Source organism: Megascapheus bottae, chromosome 20, assembly GCF_031878675.1.
Source record: "Megascapheus bottae isolate mThoBot1 chromosome 20, mThoBot2.hap1, whole genome shotgun sequence".
Lineage (NCBI taxonomy): Eukaryota > Metazoa > Chordata > Mammalia > Rodentia > Geomyidae > Megascapheus > Megascapheus bottae.
Genome location: NC_143528.1, coordinates 39,509,427 through 39,528,383, shown reverse-complemented (window position 1 = coordinate 39,528,383; position 18,957 = coordinate 39,509,427). Strand labels below are relative to the sequence as shown.

General features: G+C 43.2%; 1 protein-coding gene across 1 annotated transcript in view; it reads left to right on the top strand.

The window, feature by feature from the left end:
* Kif13b (kinesin family member 13B) overlaps positions 1 to 18,957 on the top strand; it is a 139,423-nt gene that overhangs the window by 108,498 nt on the left and 11,968 nt on the right. The window contains exons 31-37 of the mRNA XM_090353682.1: positions 1,372 to 1,548; positions 3,863 to 3,955; positions 4,410 to 4,562; positions 4,777 to 4,854; positions 5,933 to 5,986; positions 11,252 to 11,363; positions 14,438 to 14,571. Coding sequence (XP_090209808.1) covers positions 1,372 to 1,548; positions 3,863 to 3,955; positions 4,410 to 4,562; positions 4,777 to 4,854; positions 5,933 to 5,986; positions 11,252 to 11,363; positions 14,438 to 14,571 — 801 coding nt within the window. The remainder of the gene's footprint in view (positions 1 to 1,371; positions 1,549 to 3,862; positions 3,956 to 4,409; positions 4,563 to 4,776; positions 4,855 to 5,932; positions 5,987 to 11,251; positions 11,364 to 14,437; positions 14,572 to 18,957) is intronic.

Here is an 18,957-nt window from a genome sequence, read left to right as displayed (position 1 = left end):
CTGCCTGTCTGCCTTCCTAGTGAGGAATCTGAGTTAGTGCTGTTGTGTGAGGCTCTGCTCGTTCTGTACTCTGTTTCCAACCTCAGAACTTGCATTTGCTACACTGAGGTATGGGAACTAAAGCAAAGAACACCTGTGGTATTTGTTTTCCAATTCTTTCATGAAGACTTAAAAAGAGGAAAAGGAACCTGGGTGTAATGGTATACTCCTATACTTCCTGGCACTTACGAGGCTGAGGCAGGAAGATCATGAGTTCGGGGCTAACCTGGGCCATGTAGAGAGCTATTTTATCCTTTTTTTTTTTTTTTAAAAAGGCAAAACAAAATAAAAAAAAATGAGGAGAGAACAAATGAGGAGGAGGTGATTTTGAAGAATAGAGTGGTGTGGTAGTTGTGTCCTAGGAGTTCATTCCCTAGTGTTGAGTATGCTTGAGAAATTGTATCAAGTTTTTCAAGGAAGAAAGCTGATGTGCTGCTTTGCAAATATGCTATCACTCAGTGATGTTCTTAAAATGTCAGGAAACACTTGCTACCCTGAGCTGTGTTCTGTAGTACAGCTAGCTTGCCTTTAATCCAGGTCAGGTGTGGTGTGATGAGAACGGCTGCAGGACTGTTCAGGTTAAAATAAACCACAGGGTTAAGGCAGCAAAATGCAGTTTGTGATCCTGGGCTGGGAACATGGACAAACCTGAATATGGACTCTCTAAAACAGAATGTATTATTGATATTAAATTTCCTGAATATTGTCTGTAATTTACTCTAAAGTGTTAAAAAATAAGATGTGATCATAAGGTAGAGGGAGGTGGAGAATTAAGCAAAGGTGGCCAAATGTGTGTAATGGATGATTCTCCCACTGTAACTTGTCTTGGGTGTTTCAGATGTGTGTGTGTGTGTGTACGCACAAGTGTGCATGTGTCTGCGAGTGTGTGTGTGTGTGTGTGTGTGAGTGAGTGAGCTCGCTCGCGTGCGCATGCGTGAGCATGTGTGCTTTTTTTCTCTCACAGCTGGATTGTACCACTTATGCTATACTGCTAGTCCAACATTTTGTTGGTTAAGTGGAGGCAGTTTCTTAGACTTTTCTGTCTAAGCTGACTGTGAGCCATGATCCTTAACTCTTAGCTGCCTCAGTAGCTAGGATTACAGATGTGAGGCACGGTGCCAGCCTGAGCTTTTTTTTAATAAGAAAAATTAATAATAAGCAGATTATCCGAGAAAGTATGTCCTGTACTTTTTAGACAAGGTGGTGGAGGCATACCCTCCTATACTGTCATCTTTCAGGGCAGATCCCATCCCAAGCCACAGAAGCTTCCTTGAGGAGAGGGTCTTTGGATTTAAAGAAGAGAGCAAAGTGTTTCCTCCCCTTTCTCTGCAGGTGAAGGCAGAGGCCTCCTGGGACTCAGCAGTACACAGCTGCTCCCAGCTCAGCAAAGGCACCCCTGCCGATGAGCGTGTGTTCCTTATTGTGCGAGTGACGGTCCAGCTCAGCCATCCTGCCGAAATGCAGCTGGTCCTACGCAAAAGGATTTGTGTCCATGTTCATGGCCGCCAGGTGAGGCTTTCACCCTTGCTGAATCAGTGACTTGAACCACAGGCATCCCCTGTGGGCTTAGATGTGGAGCCCTCACTCTGGCCTACAATGCAGACATTGTCTGTAGCACTCTTGAGTTTTGCTTTTCTAGGTGTCGGTTCTGACCTGTCCCATGCTGCTTCCCTCCCCACCTCTTTCCAGACAGGAATAGTCCTTCCACCTCTCTGAGGCATCACTGTGTTGGATGCTTGGGAATTGTTGCTTTTGCCTCTGGGCCCTGGCAGATCATTAGCCCAGGGATGCTTCGCAACCTCAGCTAACACCTACTCTTTCTTGCTGAGTCTGGGTGCAGGTGCTCACCACACACAGGTGTGAGGACAAAAGGTAGACTGCCTAGATGGAGGGCACCGGACAGGCTTTGAAGGAGGTGGCTCCCACCCCCAGGAGAAGAAATCCATGTGCAAATGTTGCCGGCAGGGGTGGGATGGGGGGAGGGCAGGACAGCTGCAGGACCCAGACACAGGCAGAGTGACAAGGTGGACCCTTGGCGGGTGCAGGGAAAGCAACTCTGTGTAGCTGTAGCTCCACATGAAGGCATTCTCAGAAAATCTCTGGGTAGGAATTTAAACTCTGCCTCTAGTTTTGCTAAGGTAAGGATTTGGGAGGATTGTTCTGGGGTTCTTGTTAACTGGCTTGCCTCCCCTTTGTAAGGCATTCTCAATACAAAGTAAAGCGGTGCAGATGAGAATAAATCTGTTCATTAAAAAGAGCACAGTCATGGTTGACAGACTCCTAGATGTAATCTCCACCCCCAGAAATTAATCTTTACTTCTAGATGTCACACTGATACCAATCTTTGAAATGAAGACTGGCGGTAATGTTGTTAAAATTGCAGCTCTTTTTCTTGCCAGCCCAACATCAATAAAACCCAGGTCACAGGGTGAACAGTAGACGTATATGGTGTCTCCCATTCACTCTCCATCACTCTCCATGTCTTCCTTTCTGGGAAGTCTAGAGAGGATTGAGAGAGACACACTATTCTTGGGGAGCATCTTGAAGAGTCATTTTCCATTTCCAAACTGCCATCCTTGTTGCCAGGCCCTGAGCTGTCTATGGCACAGCCAGCTACTCCAGGCATCGTCACAGAGAGGGCTCTTGATGGAGTGATCACATTTGTACCATCTTGTTTTCTGTATTTTGTTTTTTTTTTTTAATGGTAGAAGCAACAAGTTGACGTGTTTCTTCCTGGTTGAAGTAATTTGCAAGTATTTGGAAACATACCATCTTCCCTCAATCCTCAGATATTTCATGCCTATAAATTTCCTTTTTAAAATTTATATAATAAGAGCAGAGATTACCATATGACCCTAATAGATGTGCATCAGCTTCTCTAATTTCATGTAGATAGAAAACAAAGAAGATTTAGTAGCTTCCACCCAGTACCACCCTCTAAAAGCAGTTGTGGCTGTGCTCGACCCTGGCTGGGCTCCATGTACTACAAATCAAAGTCGTGGCGGTGTGGGGTGAATACATGCTCCTTCCGCACACTGAGAGGCTCACATCTTCTGTGAACTAAAGATCCCTGAAGAAAAGATAAATTATTATGTGGGCTTGTGGAATTATGTATATTTAAGACCAAGTAGCCTGGACTTTCTTCTAGGAGTTTTTGTATAGTCCACCTTCCCTTTTGCATGGGGAGAAAGACTCCCTGCCTCCTCCCTGCTCTTTCTCTTCTCATCTTTATTCAGCAGTTGCATTCCGACCTCATCTCTGCTCTTTTCAACCTCTGTAGGATATTCAGTCTTAGCAGCATCTCGAAATGAGTCATCTATGCATTAATTCAACAGTTCAATTCTTAACTGCGCAAAGAGCATAGTCAGCATAAACAATGACCAGGCACTCTTCAATCATTCTTCATAACGATCTCGCTTTGGTCAAGAATTGAATGCCTGAACTTGTCAATATTCATGGCACAAAATGTCCATCGTGCTGAGGAAAGAAAAGAGTAAGCATCACCAGTCCTTGCTTGCATCTTAGTTAGAAGGTCATCATCTTGTCTATCCAGATGTGTAGTAGCAGCCTCTCCAGACATTAGCTCTGTGCTGTGTGCATGTTGGCTGCAGGACAGGTCATACATGCAGGTATCCAGTCAGGTGGCTGTGTAAGATGAAGGGGAGGAAACAAATTTCATGTAATATCAGAAACAGGCTGATTGCATGTATTGTGTGAACAGTTTCCTTTGTGTTGGCTCTTACCTAATGCAAGTGCAATTTTTTGAAGTGGGGTACTATATCTTTTGTGTGTGTGTGTGTGTGTGTGTGTGCTTTTCCCCTAGGGTTTTGCTCAAAGTCTCCTAAAAAAGATGTCTCACCGAAGCTCTATTCCTGGCTGTGGAGTAACCTTTGAAATCGTCTCCAATATTCCAGAGGTAAAGGATCAAATGCTACTTGAATTTACTAAAAATAAGCACTTAAAGCTAACTCCCCGAAAAGCCACCTACTAAATGCAAATGTCTGGGGAATTTTCTAGTAGTGCGTTGTGCTAGAGGCCTCTGAGGTTCTGGTCTTGGTATTTTGTTAACGAACTGGTTGTTGGGAAAGCAGCTCAATACTTTTTCAGTTGTAGGAAAGGATGATTTCTTTGTAGGAAGCACTTGTGTTAAAAAACTATTTCAGCTGTTCCGGGTTTCAGCAGCCTTTCAAATTCCCGAGGTACCGAGTCACTGTGGGAAACACATTTTGGGGTTCCAAAAGCTGATTTGGGGTGGGTCAATTTTGAAACCCATTCTGTCAGTTCAGAACTATGTGTGTGCATCAAAGAGCTCCTATCAGGTCTTCTTTTGCATCACCCCTTGATTTTTACACATGTCTTGTGCTCATCAGGATGCTCAGGGAGTGGAAGAACGAGAAGTATTAGCAAGGATGGCAGCCAATGTGGAAAACCCAGCTTCTGCTGACTCAGAGGCGTACATCGAAAAATACCTGAGGAGCGTGCTGGCTGTGGAGAACCTCCTGACCTTGGATCGCCTTCGCCAGGTCAGCCAGGGGAGCACAGGTGTAGTGCTAGCCCAGCTCCATTCTGTGCTTGACTTTGTGGATTTCACAGTTGTGTGCCCATATACTTTGAGGAGTCACTGTAATGGAGTCATTCTGTCTGTGGTCATAGCCTTTATTTAGAGAATGAGGAAAACGTGTATAGAAAGTGTGGATTTGGGCTTATCTCAGGTGTTTGTTTTGTGTCCTCACCCAGGAAGTAGCTGTGAAGGAGCAGCTGACGGGGAAGGGGAAGCTGAACAGAAGGAGCATCAGCTCTCCCAGTGTGAACAGAGTGAGTTGCCTCTGCTTCCTCTTCCTGCCCGGATTGCCCTCTGCACCCCTTGAATCTTGCCTCAGCTGCCACTTGCTTCCCTGCATTGATTTACATGTCTGATCCCTGCCTTCCCTTGATCCCTGCCATGGGAGGGGATGAACTCACTCACCTGAATGACAGTTAAAAGTTGCTTGTAGTCCTCCCACTGCAGCCTGGCACACAATGTTAGGGGTTTTGATAGACCAAAAAGCTAGGCCAGCCAGGTGCCTTAGGCAAGAATTCATATTCTGAGCTTAAATTATACTTAAATTGAGAAGACTGAAGTAGACTTACAAACCAGTCACTTAAAGGCCACTTGGGAAAGTGGGAATGAGTAAAACAGGTTTGGTTAGCTTTGTGTTGGTGGCTAAACTTGTTGGTTGTTTTTGGTTTTGTTTTTATTTTTTTAAAGATACAGATACACTTTACATACATATTAATCGTGAAAATAATTCTTCATAGAAAAAAATGCTCCTGGCTCCTACAAGTGTTTCTCTTTTCTTCATTTTATATAAATACCTCACCTTTTTCCAAAGTGACACCAGAAAAAAACAGGGCAGGCCCTGCAACTGCAGTGTAGAGAGCAGAGAGTGGTGGGAAGGGCTCCCACTGGAGAGCCATGGGTCGTGATATCTGCTGGTGACCTCACCCACACATGTAGAAATATCACCTGACTTTCGGGGCAGTGTCTTCTCTTTCCTTTAGAAAATACAGAGATAGAGGTGAGGCTTGGTATACTGAGGTTTAAAGTGAATCGTTTGTGAGTTTACAGTCCCAGGAAAGGAGTCTAGCCTCATCAGGATCCTTGTGGCCTGGTGTCCGTGTTGCCAAAGACATGCCTCATGCTCAGTAGGCCAGGGGTTGCACATGCAGAGCCAGTGTCCAGCACTGAAGCAGATCTCTTGTTGAGAGCTTGGGGTTTGGCCTGTCTCACAGGCCATGAGTACAGTCTGGGTCTTCAGAGCCCCACTGCTACCCTCCTGGTTTCCAAACCCTGCCTTCTACACTGTGTGCACCTGCTTCTGTTGAGGACTAAGCTTTTGCCATTTCTTCTCAGCTGTCTGGAAGCCGGCAGGATCTGATCCCCTCATATAGTCTTGGCAGCAACAAGGTGAGTGTTGATAATGATTTCTGTCAGCTTTGTCTTGTCCAATCTGTCACCTACCATTTGCATGTTTATTCATTTGGTTGATCATTTGTATTATAGAGGGTTTGAACTCAGGATTTTATGGTTGCTAAGCAAGTACTCTGCCATTTGAGCCATATGACCTTTTTACTTTAGATTATTTTTCAAACAGGGTTTTGTGTTGTTGCTGTTGTTTTTTCCCTGAATTGCCCTTGAACAATAGTTCTCCAACTCTTGCTTCCCATCTAGCTGGGATTACATCTATGAACTTCCATGCTTAACGTCTTCTTTCAGGTAGTGTTATTTTAACTTTGCCCAGGTTGGCCTCAAGTTTCCCATCTTCTTGATTGCCGATTAAGTAGCTGAGATTTTAGTTGTAAGCTACCACGCCCAGCTAGTAAAACTCTGCCTGAGCATCTGACCTGCATCATACGCATTGGAAAGTGTTTATCTCTTTTAATTTGTCATTTCAAATAAGGATTTCTATACCCTCTTACTGGGATTAAAAAATGAATTTTTTTTTTTTTTTTTTTTTTGCGCTTAGGTTTGTCTTTCTATTTCTTTAGAATTGGTGCTTCAAGTTGGATGTTTTTTTCAGTCCTGGAGCTTGAACTAAGGGCTGTCCTTGGGCTTTCTGAAGGCTACAGCTCCACCCCTTGAGCCACAGCACCACTTCCAGCTTTTTTCTATGTATGTGGTACCAAGGAATCGAACCTGGGTCTTTGTGCATGCTAGGCACTCTACCACTAGGCCAAACTCCTGACTCTGGGTTTTTTTTAATAGTGAAGTACTGATGTAATTATTGAAGATTTCTGTGAAATAAGAAAAGTACACATAAAATTAATATGACTTGTTAGAAGAAAGGAAAGTAAGGGAACATAAATTTTGCTAGTAGAATGTTTAGTTCATTGTTTATGCAGCTTTGTTCATGTAGGAGTTGTAAACAAAGAAAAAGCTATTACTGAATGTGGCAATGTGTGTAGGAACTGCTTCAGAATACTGGCCTGGGGGGTGGTACAGAAAAAAAAATGGGCTACGTTATTACTAATGTTGAGTGTCGTTCATGATATTATCTGCTTTTAAATTGTACGCTTTATTTTTGTATGTATTTGATAGTTCCTTACAAAAATTTAGTGGATAACCAATTACTTAATTTCACCATCTAGATTATTAGTTTGCCTGAAATGAACTGTACACACACACACACGCATGCTGCACACATGCAAACTTAAAAGTCTTGTTTTCTCACCCATTAAGTTGCTAGAGGTTTCCTCTGCCAGGCATGGCAGCACATGACTCCAGTCCTGTATCCAAGAAGATGATTCAGGGAGACCTGTGTCTCAAAAAGACTCGCCGAAGATGCTATTCCTTTATATGTAGTGATTTTGAGGTGCTATCCTCAAAGGGGCATTTCAGAAAAAAATGGAGCTCTGAGAGGTAACGAATCCATTAGGTTTTCCTTATGAGTAGGATACAAGTTCTATCCTGCTGTTCCTTTTATTTGAGCCTGACCACACTTGGTCTTACCTTCACAATCCAAATGTAAAGTAATTCATATGGTACAGTCCTTACCTGTCTATAAATGGTACCTATGACTTCTGACTCCAGAATTTTGCACAGAAGGGTTTTTGTAGTTACCCTGTAGAAACAGGATTTATTTGTCCAAGAGCATCTAGTCTGAAATTGAGATTCTAGTACATGCAATGGAGATGTCTCTAGCTTACATTAGTCTCCCCACCTCAAAGGCTTGCATGAGCCCTGTCTGCATTCTGTTTGCTTCCATTAACTCCATCTGTGAGAGGGAACTCAGAAGAGCATTATGGTTAGAACACAGCACTGGAAGTGCTGTCTCTCACATCATTAGCGCCTTATACAAGAACATAGGGATTTGCTGAGGTGGTATTGAGAGGCTAGAGAGCCACCAGGATAGGTCCTGATTGTCCTTCTCCCAATGGCCTGATGAGGTAGCAATGAGCAGTCCATGGCGAGCGTTAGAGGGACAGGTAGGCTGGAGTGGAAGGAAGTCATAGCATTTGGGCTTGTGGGGCAGGACAGGACCTGGAAAAGTCCAAAAAACAAACTCACTGTTATCTAATAGCACTTTGAACCTGGCCAACCTGTGTTGCATATACCCCACATGTGAAAATTGGAGTTGTTTTACTCAACTCCAACAAGATGGAATTGATGGATTAGTTGTTCTTTTCAAAAACAGAATTTGATTATCCCAAATTTAAAATTCACCTTAGGACCTAAAAGATCAGTCTTTAACTTGTACATGTAAAATATGGTTTCCAGTTGAAGTGATGTTACTATTTACTGTTACCAGATGTTCCATTGTCATTATAAGGAGGTTGTTTTTATTGGCATAATTAAATTTAGCAGGCTTTTTATAAGCACCTACCAACAGATAATAGGTACAAAAGTAATTTCAGCCTGTTGCTGGTTTTTCCACCTCAGTATTTGCTGGGTATTGAGGTCTTCAGCAAATGTATTGTTGCCTCTAAAGTACTAGAGAGGAAATCTGCTGTTGACCAGGTAATCTAGTGCCTGTCATCTCACTGGAGTCTCTGGTGAGATCAGAAGGCCTTGTGGCCTGAAGTACTGGAGGATGTTTAGCAAGGCAGCTACGCTATCTTTTAGCCATGTCACTTTCCCGAAACTCCTCATTCAGCGCAGCCCTGCTTCGGGCCAAAGCCAAACATGAGTCACTGTTTTATGGCATTACAAGCTGCTTTGGACCTGAACTGTCACTAATACTTTTTACTTCTGTAACTTTCCTTATCACAACTGGCCCATTTTATGGAAAAGTCAAAGAATTTGGAGCTGGCAGAGCAGGGACCAAAAAGCCACTTGGTTCAGGGGACCAAGCAAGTCCTCATCTCCTGTCTTTCTGACTAGGCCAGTCCAGATAAAGTACTGGCTCACAGAGAGGTCTTATTCTTTGAGCAATAATCCTCTATAGTTATGGAATCACCTGGGCTGCTCAGAAGCAAGGGTCTCCGTTCTTGTATCTTCTCCTTATCATGGCCAGTTTTGACGTTCAGCCAGCATGAAGAATGTTAGAAAGTACCGATTCACGCATAGCCCCAAATTCATAGCCCTGTGAAGTATGTTTAACTGAGTTTCTCTGAGTTATGTGAGTGCTCGCGCACGTGCTCTCTCTCCCCCCCCCCCCAGCATTTCAAAGGCTGGGCTAGCTACCATGTATCAGATTTGTTAGAAAGACAGTTCTTGCTCTGTCTTGGGGAAGACAGTTACAGCCACACCCTGACCATGATCATAGGTTTTATGTCTACAAAAGAATTGATATTTGTTGCTGGGACTCAGGTTGTCATCCCATCCACTAAGGAGGTAAAGATCTAAAGGATGGAAGTTTGAAGCCAGTCTAGACAAAATAGTCCAAGAGATTATCAGAAATCATCAAAATCTAAAATCATCACTTGAGGCATGGCTCAAGTGGTAGAGTGCCAGCCATGATCAAAGTCGCTGAGCAAGAACCCAAAGTCCTGAGTTGAAGGTCTGGTTCTGAAGAAGCAGGGGGAGGGAAGGAAAGGCGGCAGAGAGCATACAGTGTTGGAAAAAAGGTCCTGAATAGTGACGTTCTGTCCGGCCTCTCCCTGAACTCTGGGTGCCACCTGGAGGGTGTCAGGCTCTTATTACCATCAGATCTATTCTTCCATCTGAAGCAGGGTCTGGATTGCTCAAAGCACCCCAGGACCTGTCCCTACACAGTCTTAAATACCAGCAACAGGTGGCCTGTGGTCTCTTGGGCTGTGATGGCTGGGTGGGCCCTATGAGTCACATACTTGCTTGAAATCTCACAAGCCCAGTGTGTGGCTCAGGCAGCATCTAAGTCTCATCTAATCACATAGGTTTTTCACCTGGGACATTTTGGGGTGAGGTAGGAAATGTTACTGTGGCTGTTCTGCCTTGGGGATAGCATGGTGTGGGAACCATGCCTCTGAAGCTCAGGTAGCTCTGTTGCTATGGGAAAGAGGGGATGCCCAGGTCATTTTTTACTTGAGTATCTGTGTGGAAATAGTACAGCTGCCGACTACCAACCAGCTGCTTAGTTTCCTAGAGACAGTGTCAGCTGCCAGACAAGGAAGAGGACCTAAAACAGGTGAATCAGTGAAGTACGTTGTCTTGAGAGCAACCTCGTGTGCACTAGATATCAAGTGGAGCACCCTTCTCTTTGTCTAAGAAGCTGCAAGGCCTCCTAGCCTTGGTGCTGTTCAGGCACCTGATGGTGATGTCCCAGGATGCACTTTGAATGCAGTGGACATTAACAGAACATTAAAGCATGCAGATCACTGTGTGATCCATAGCAACCCGAATGCTTGTGTGTGGGTATTTCAGTCTCTGTCCTCCCCATCCTGCACTCCTGTTTTGTTTTCCTTGCATCTTAATGAGTGCTGAGAATCCAGGCGTTTTTTCAGGTGCGGTCAAGTGCTGAGCAGTTCCCCGGGACAGCAGCATTGTCGGTGGTGAAGACAAGCCACATCACTTAGGGCGTATTGATTTTTTGATTTTATGATCAGTACTTAGGTGGCTGCTCAAAGCAGATAGATTCTTAATATGTATCACAACCCTTCGGAGCAGTGGGGCCTTGTTTCCATTTTGCTTTTCAGGCAGTTTATCTGGACAATGTGAGTTAATAGTTAGGATCATTCATCTGTGGAATGCGAGCTGAAACGAATATCATGTACCGTTATTAAACTCCAGTGACAAACCCTGAATGATTACCTGAGGATCAAAGGGCACTTAAAAGTCCACTTGAAATGTAAAGCTTGCTACTACACTGTCCACGGTTTGTGTGTGGCTGGAAAGGCCTATACCTGGAGGAAGAGGAGGCCCCTTCCTCCGCAGGACATCCCTGGGTTTCAGTAAGCAGCGGGGCAAAGGTTACCTCCAGACAGAAGAGTAGGAATGGTCTCGGGAGAACTTACGTCACAAGAAATATCCCAGTCCATCTATTTGAGGAGGCTAAAGAATGTAGCTGAAAGCATATTGGGATGATGTGAAGAGGGATGGTTGATGGTGAGGTAGCCCTGTTATAAAGGGAAATTAACACTGATGGTAAGATGACAGGCATGAAGGGAAGAGGAGAACTTAGGTCATCATCTCGTATTCTGAAGACAATGGTGTTTTAATACTATAAAACTATTTTTCCTTGTGTATTTTAAAGTGGTTTTTGTTGTTGTTGTTAATGGATTAATTTGAAATAGTGCCTGATTCTGTCCTTAATAGGGCCGGTGGGAAAGTCAACAGGATGTATCTCAAGCAGTGGTTTCCAGAGGAATAGCGCCGGTCCCCCCAGCTCTCTCTGATTGTCCCCAGAATAACCATTCTCCAGACCCAGGTTAGTTGTCTTTTCACCTTTTAGTCACTGCCATGACTTGAGAGTTTCTTTCACAAACAGTTCAAGACAGTATTTCCTGCTGGAAAATGACTCTTCTACTCACATCCATCCAAAATTATCCTTTCCAAGGCTTCATGGGTTGGGTTTTAGTATGTCAAACCCATCTTGCATCCCTCTGATAAATACTACTCCATCCTGGTGTGTTAGTCTTATATGACTCTGTTTGCTGACACTTTTGTATCTGTGATGGATATCCATTTGTAATGTTTTATTTTCTCAGGTTATATCCTTGAGATTTTGATATCATGACAATATGATAAAAAGATTTGGAAACTGTCTATCTTCTTCTAGAAGTGTTTACGTATGCTTAGTATTTTACTGTTTCCTTGATGCTGGACAGAAATCCTCTGAACCTGACTTTTCTTTCGATTGTGACGTGAATTTTTTTTTTTTTTTTTTTGCCAGTCCTGGGCTTGAGCTCAGGGCCTGAGCACTGTCCTTGGACTTTCTCAAGGCTAGAGCTCTACCACTTGAGCCTCAGCACCACTTCCGGCTTTTTTCTATGTATGTGGTATGTGGTACCGAGGAATCGAACCCGGGTCTTCATGCATGCTAGGCAAGCACTTTAACCACTAGGCCAAACTCCCGGCCCCTGAATTTTTTTTTAATATAATAGAGTTACTTAGATTTTTATATTTATGAGTCAGCTTTTGTAAGTTATATTTTTCAAAAAGTTATTTCAACTTGACTATTAGATTATTACATAGCATAGTGTTAGACTTCTTTGAGTAGTTCCTTTTTATTCTGATAGATTTTTTTTTCTGAATAATTTGGAACAGGTTTAAAGAATGAATTAATCTCATAGAACCAACTTGTGGCTTTAATTTTCTTAATTATTTTCCATTCATTTGATTTTAAGAATTGTTTTCCACATTTCAGATCTTTGGCATGTGCTTCCAATATTATTTTATTCAAAATATCTTAAAATTTCCTTCTGATTTTTTTTTGATCCATGGTTTTTAAGTAGCATGATAACTATAGTATCTCTTGCTTTAACTTCATTATATCAGGGAGCAGTTTCTTTAAAATTTCAACTTCTAGGCTAGATATATGGCTTACTGGTAGAGCGCTTACCTAGTATGCATGAAGCCCTGGGTTTAATTCCTCAGAAACACATATACAGAAAAAGCCAGAGTGGTGATACGGCTCGAGTGGTAGAGATTTAGCCGTGAGAAAAAGAAGCTCAGGGACAGTTTCCAGGCCCTGAGTTTAAGTGCTGGGACAGGTTAAAAAAAAAAAAAAAAAAAGTTCGGGGCCGGAGTTTGGCCTAGTGGTTAAAGTGCTTGCCTAGCATGCATGAAGACCCAGGTTCGATTCCTCGGTACCACATACATAGAAAAAAAAAGCCAGAAGTGGTGCTGAGGCTCAAGTGGTAGAGCTCTAGCCTTGAGAAAGTCCAAGGACAGTGCTCAGACCCTGAGCTCAAGCCCAGGACTGGAAAAAAAAAAAAAAAAAGAATACAGAAGGATGGCTTTGAATAAATAAACTAAAAACATCTTTAAAAAAAAAAAGTTCAATTTCTAGGTTTTGTCAACTGCATTTTATACTGTTATTCTTTTTTTTTTTTTTTGCCAGTCCTGGGCTTGAGCTCAGGGCCTGAGCACTGTCCTTGGACTTTCTCAAGGTTAGAGGTCTACCACTTGAGCCTCAGCACCATTTCTGGCTTTTTTCTATGTATGTGGTACGGAGGAATTGAACCCGGGTCTTTGTGCATGCTAGGCAAGCATTCTACCACTAGGCCAAACTGGCCCAACTGTTCTTCTTTTATTTGGAATAGCCACTCATCTTTTCTTCTTTCATCGGTCATGGGTCTTGAACTCTGGGTCTGGTGCTCTACTTCCCGTTTTCTAGTGGTTAATTGGAGATAAGAGTCTTTCAGTCTTTAGTTCCCAGGTTGGCTTTGAACTGTGATCCTCAGATCTCAGCCTCCTGTGTAGTTAGGATTACAGGCATGAGCTACCATGCCCAGCTTTAGCTATTCATCTTTAAGAAAATACAGAGCAAGCTATCCCCCTACTCCTGGAGCCATAGCTCCACTTCTGGTTTTCTAGTGGTTAATTGGAGATAAGAGTCTCATGTTCTTTAGTACCCTTGCTTTGAACCTTGATCCTTAGATATCAGCCTCCTGATTAGCTAGGATTACAGGTGTGAGCCACCAAGCTGGGCAAGTTGTAATGTATCTTTTTTTTTTTCTTTTTTTGGACAGTGCTGGAGCTTGAACTCGGGGCCTGAGCACTTGGGCTTTTTCCTCAAGGCTAGTGCTCTACCACTTGAGCTACAGCACCACTTTGGCTTTTCTATGTATGTAGTACAGACGAATCGAACCTGGGTCTTCAAGAGTGCTAGGCAAGCACCCTACCACTAGGCCAAACTCCCAGATCCCCTTTTCTTTAATAATAACTTTCTATGGGGCCAGGAGTTTGGCCAAGTGGTAGAGTGCTTGCCTAGCATGCACGAAGACCTGGGTTCAATTACTCAGTACCACATACATAGAAAAAAGCCAGAAGTGGTGCTGAGGCTCAAGTGGTAGAGCTCTAGCCTTGAGAAAGTCTAAGGACAGGGTTCATACCCTGAGCTCAAGCCCAGGACTGGCAAAAATAATAATAATAATAATAACTTTCTAAAAGTTACTTTTTAAAATTTTTTTAACATTTAAAATATATTGTTATGGGGCTGGGAGTTTGGCCTATGGTAAGAGTGCTTGCCTAGCATGCACGAAGACCAGGGTTCAATTCCTCAGCACTCCACATACATAGAAAAAGCCAGAAGTGGTGCTGAGGCTCAAGTGGTAGAGCTCTAGCCTTGAGAAAGTCCAAGGACAGTGCTCAGGCCCTGAGCTCAAGCCCAGGACTGGCAAAAAAAAAAAAAATATATATATATATATATATATATGTGTGTATATATATATATAATATATATAGTTAGATTGCTTGCAGATGAAACTTGACAAGTCTGTAGGGAAGGGAATATGTGTGTCACAGTTCTTGTTTCTTCTTTTTCACTTCTGTTGCCAGGAAATGGTGGCCTTGCAGCCTCCTACTTGAGTCCTGTCAAGTCCCTGGTCCCCCAGATGCCAAAGCTCCTGAAGTCCCTCTTTCCTGTCCGGGATGACAGAAGGGGCAGACTGTCCTCTCCCCTCACACATCAGGTGAGAAGCATCCAGAAAGTGCCAGGGAATGTTTTTCTGGTACACTGCTGGTGAAGTAATGCTGCATGTTGCTGTGGAGCTCCAGCTTCAGTGGAGACCACAATGGGGACAATAGAGCTGGGCTTTCAAGCCTGGAGAACACGTGTGATAATTCCTTATCCACTCTCTTCAGAAATAACAGAGCTGTTTAAACTTATTGACACACTCTGTCTTTTCTGCTTTTAAAGAATGCCAAGTACACTACTAATGTGATTTATGGTAATATCACTTAGAGCAACAATAGTAAAATTTATGAAGTGCACTTAGTGTTGTTTGTGTATTGCCAAGTAGAAAATGTAACTCTATTTTTAATTCTTGATTTCATTCCTGTTTTCAAACACTCTATATCATGCCCATCCTTCCTCTTAGCCTCCGTTTCCTTTAGTGAATAATCTGTTCTTTCACTTAAAAATGGTCACGTGGCTTATTTAAGAACAAAACAAAACTTCCAGCCCCAGAATAAGTGTTAGGGAAAATGTTCAAGGGCTTTGTAGACATTCAGGAAGCTTCTCTTATGCAATGAGGAGAGGAAACCCTGTAGAAAATGGAAATTTTATCCTTATATTGCTGTTAACGTAGCAGAAAATGATAAATGAGTATTTATTTATATTCATATAAAAGCACATTCAGTGTGTGTTGTTCAAATAAGGCTTTTGATATCAGTCTTTTAGGCATGCAAGTTGCAGAAACAGGTCAGTGTTGTCTGAGACATAATTGTTTACAAGAGTTGTCTAAGTTTATGAATGCATATTCAGGGGAAATGGAATTCATTTTATAAAGTTGTGCAGTTATATGGTATTTTCAGTCTGTATATAAGGATAAGAATACACACGCAGAATTAAAAGAAATGAGCGTAGAGATTCTGGGAATGTTTACACTGTGTTTAGTGAGGCACACAGCAGAGCGCCCAGGAGTTACTGAAATGAATCTGACCGGAGGGGTGTGAGCAGGCAAGCAGGACTTCCCAGTGTGTATCATTGTATTCTTCTAGACTTCTGTGTCATTGTTTGGCAACTAAGAATCATGATCCAAGTTACCGGGTTGTGTTTTAAAAAATGCTGTTAGCCTGTCCTGGTGACTTGTAGTCTACTGGGGGAGGCCTTCACATCTGCGTGCATAAGCATGGGGATGATTTTTGCTTGCCCTCAAGTGTGATAGCCTCCATTTTCTCAGTTGCTATTCAGTGAAGGAAATTGGAGTCCTTTCATTATTGGATCAAGCCCTGTAAATAGGTACAATTATTCTCTAAGGCTATTTTCAGTAGGAAAGCAATGCACCTGCTCTACATGAGAATTTACACATTTACTGTGCTAGCAGGAAGTGATGGCTTCTCTAGATAGGAGGGGGGTGGCAGCATTAGGAGCAGCTCCAGAGATGGAAGGACAAGGGTGATTTGTCACACCTGGGTTAAGAGATGTTCTACTGAAATACTTGGCATGTTTGTTACCAATTTTTGTGCATTTGTGCACAAAGGTCCTTGTCTTTGGGCACATGTTGGGAAACTAGCTTTGTACAAATATTTCATGTTTATTTCATTTTTTGAGGTAGGGTCCCACTGTATAGCCTAGGCTGGCCTGGAACCTTACTGTCCCTCCCAAGAGGTGGGACTGTAAATAGATAGGCCTTCATTACCACACTCCATTCATACTTTCTAAATATATCAAAATAGCAACTTAAATCTGGCCTTAGGTGAAAATGGTCTTTAGTTCCAATAGTAGAAGTAAGACATTCCAGTTGTGCATTTTACCCCCCGTGAAGGTCTGAGGCTGTCTCTGTCTTCATTTCCCCGATAGTATATCATTCTCAATGGCTTTTTCTGGGTGGCAGCTTCCAGCAAGTTTTTAGGATCCAAGTGTCCTCCATGTTTCCTTCTTTCCTACCAAGAGGTTGGGAGATAAAACAATCCCACATTCACAGCCTCCTGTTAGCTGTCTAGCAAGCCTAAACCAATGCGAACCCCATGACCACTGCTGGATAACCGTGCCTGCTGCCTGGCTTTGCCTTCATCTATGCAAGCATTTAATGGCATGCAGCTTAGAAGCAGCTCAGGGAGACTTGCACAGAGAAACCCTGAGGCTCCCTCTGTTTTGATCCTGTCTTTGCAGTCAGGGCCTGTACAGATGGTTATTAAATAAACACAATCAATTTAGATGTTTAGAACAACATTAAACGTAGAATTTGGAGAAAGACAAATTGGTATATTTTCCTAAAAGGAATCTGTATCAAGTCTACAGAGTAGGAATTGCTGTGGCTACTGTTGATGCTGCATGAGACATCAACAGTAAGTAGATGGTAGGGTTGCTCAGAGTTTATGATATGAAACAGCCCTAAAATCAAAATGCAAAGTAAATGATTTGGAAGTACACAGAGTACCCAGCAACCCACAGTTGTAGGCGTGCCCTTACGTCTCTCCTTCCCCGCTTTCTTCTTTCACCACTGACAGCCATGCTCTCCATTTCCCTGTGATGAAAGGAGTTAAAATAACTTCCTTTGTGATCTCTAGTTGGAGATTTAAACCTCCTTCTTGATATAGTCCTGATAGTGGAGTTGTCCCCTGACTCCCCCACTCATCCACACATCCCACCCTGCTGCCGCCGGGGTGGTGTATGCTATCAGGCCACGCTGCAGTTAGTGAGCAGTCAGGTGATTTCAGAGAATTAAACACAAGTGCTTCCTGAGGAAGGGCTGGGGTCCATGCCTACAGTTTGCTCTTTCACCTCAGGAGGGCAGAGCAGAGGGTCACTTCAGGGGAGCAGTTCTGCATTGGAGAGGGGTAAGGGAAAGAGCAGGGAGGGTGGGAGCAGAATGAAGAGTGTGAGCTGTGGCATTGTGGGACAGCGAGGGAATCTGAACCAAAACTCATGCGTTCCTCTCTCCTCTGGTTTTGAGAAGCAGGGCATTTGGGAATGTGAATAGCCCAGGGACTCACTGAGGAGCGGTCAGGTCCTCTCCTAGCTGCCTCCCACGCTTCCACTGGCAGATAGGGTGGGGGAGAGAGAAGTGCAGGTTGTGTGATGAGGGAGTGATTATTACCAGAAGCACTTTTAATCAGAGTGTCCTTGACATTTTCAGACAGGAAGGCTTCCCTCCTTTGAGGGTCACAGGCAGTGGGTACAAGGGACACGATAAAAAGGTGAGCCGCGGTGAACCGTTCTTGGGGAGACTGCTGGCTTCTCAGGTCAGTGGGTTGCTGTTCCCTTGGCCTTGCTTGTATATGGGTGGATTGGAAAGGATCCTTGACCCTTGTCTTGTAAGTTAACACTTTCTTCTTTTAAAAACAATGACTCTCATAACTTACACAGTCTTGGTTTGAGCACATTCATAAAGACTTTATGTTTCTCGCTTTTATGAGATTGGTTCTGGTTGTAATCAATTCCTGTCTGAGTTCCAGAAATGCAAAGATACAGCACAGAAAGAGGTGGCAGCTGACAAAATTGCTGTCTTTGACCTTCTGATGCAAGTTTAGAAACGAATCTGGAAAATAATGAACTGCAATTAATGAAATCTGCACTCATATTCAAGTGTGTTTCTCAGACAGCACAAAAAAATAATTGAAAGAACTTCCTGCGCTCTAATTAGTTAGATTGAATTAATTGGCGTGCTAGTTTTTTTTCCTCCTATCTGGAAGTCTGTACTCAGATGAAACTCTTTATGTGCTTCAGAGTCTGAGCCTCCAAGTGGTATCATTGGTTAACCTGGGGAATTAAAGTTAATGGTCAGGTTGAATTTCCACCATCAAAAGCACAGGCCCATTTCAGTCTCTATTGTGTCTGCTCCTGGGTAGGTGGCCCTGTCCACTGAGGGCAGCTCTTTGGCTGCACCAGGGCCTCGAACGTGCTGGCAGAACCTCCAGCACGGCAGAGTCTGGCATAGTCATGAAGATGCTCCTGAGTAGGCCATCTTTTGTTATGTGACATACTTCTGAGAAGTTCAGAAACACCATAATCCGTGCTCTCCCCCATAAACAGTCTGGGCTTGGTCTTCCTTGGTGAAATGAGCTCTGTAAATGCATGCCTTCACCTTGAATAAGAGTGCAGTGCCAGGGCTGGGAATGTGGCTTAGTGATAGAGTGCTTGCGTAGCATGCTTGAAGCTCAAGATTCAATTCCTCAGTACCACATAAACAATAAATAAATAAGAGTGCAGCACCTTACCTAGCCAAAATGAGACAGATGTTCTAGCCTACCATCTTCTGTAGTCATTCAGGTTATTTAAGAGATAATTTAGGTGGACATTTCCCCTATGATTTCATATTTCCTGTGCTAACTGGCTAAATGAGAATGTGGGATATTACATTCCTTTGTTATAGAACTAACAGAAGTTTGAATAGACCTATTCAGTAGGCCTT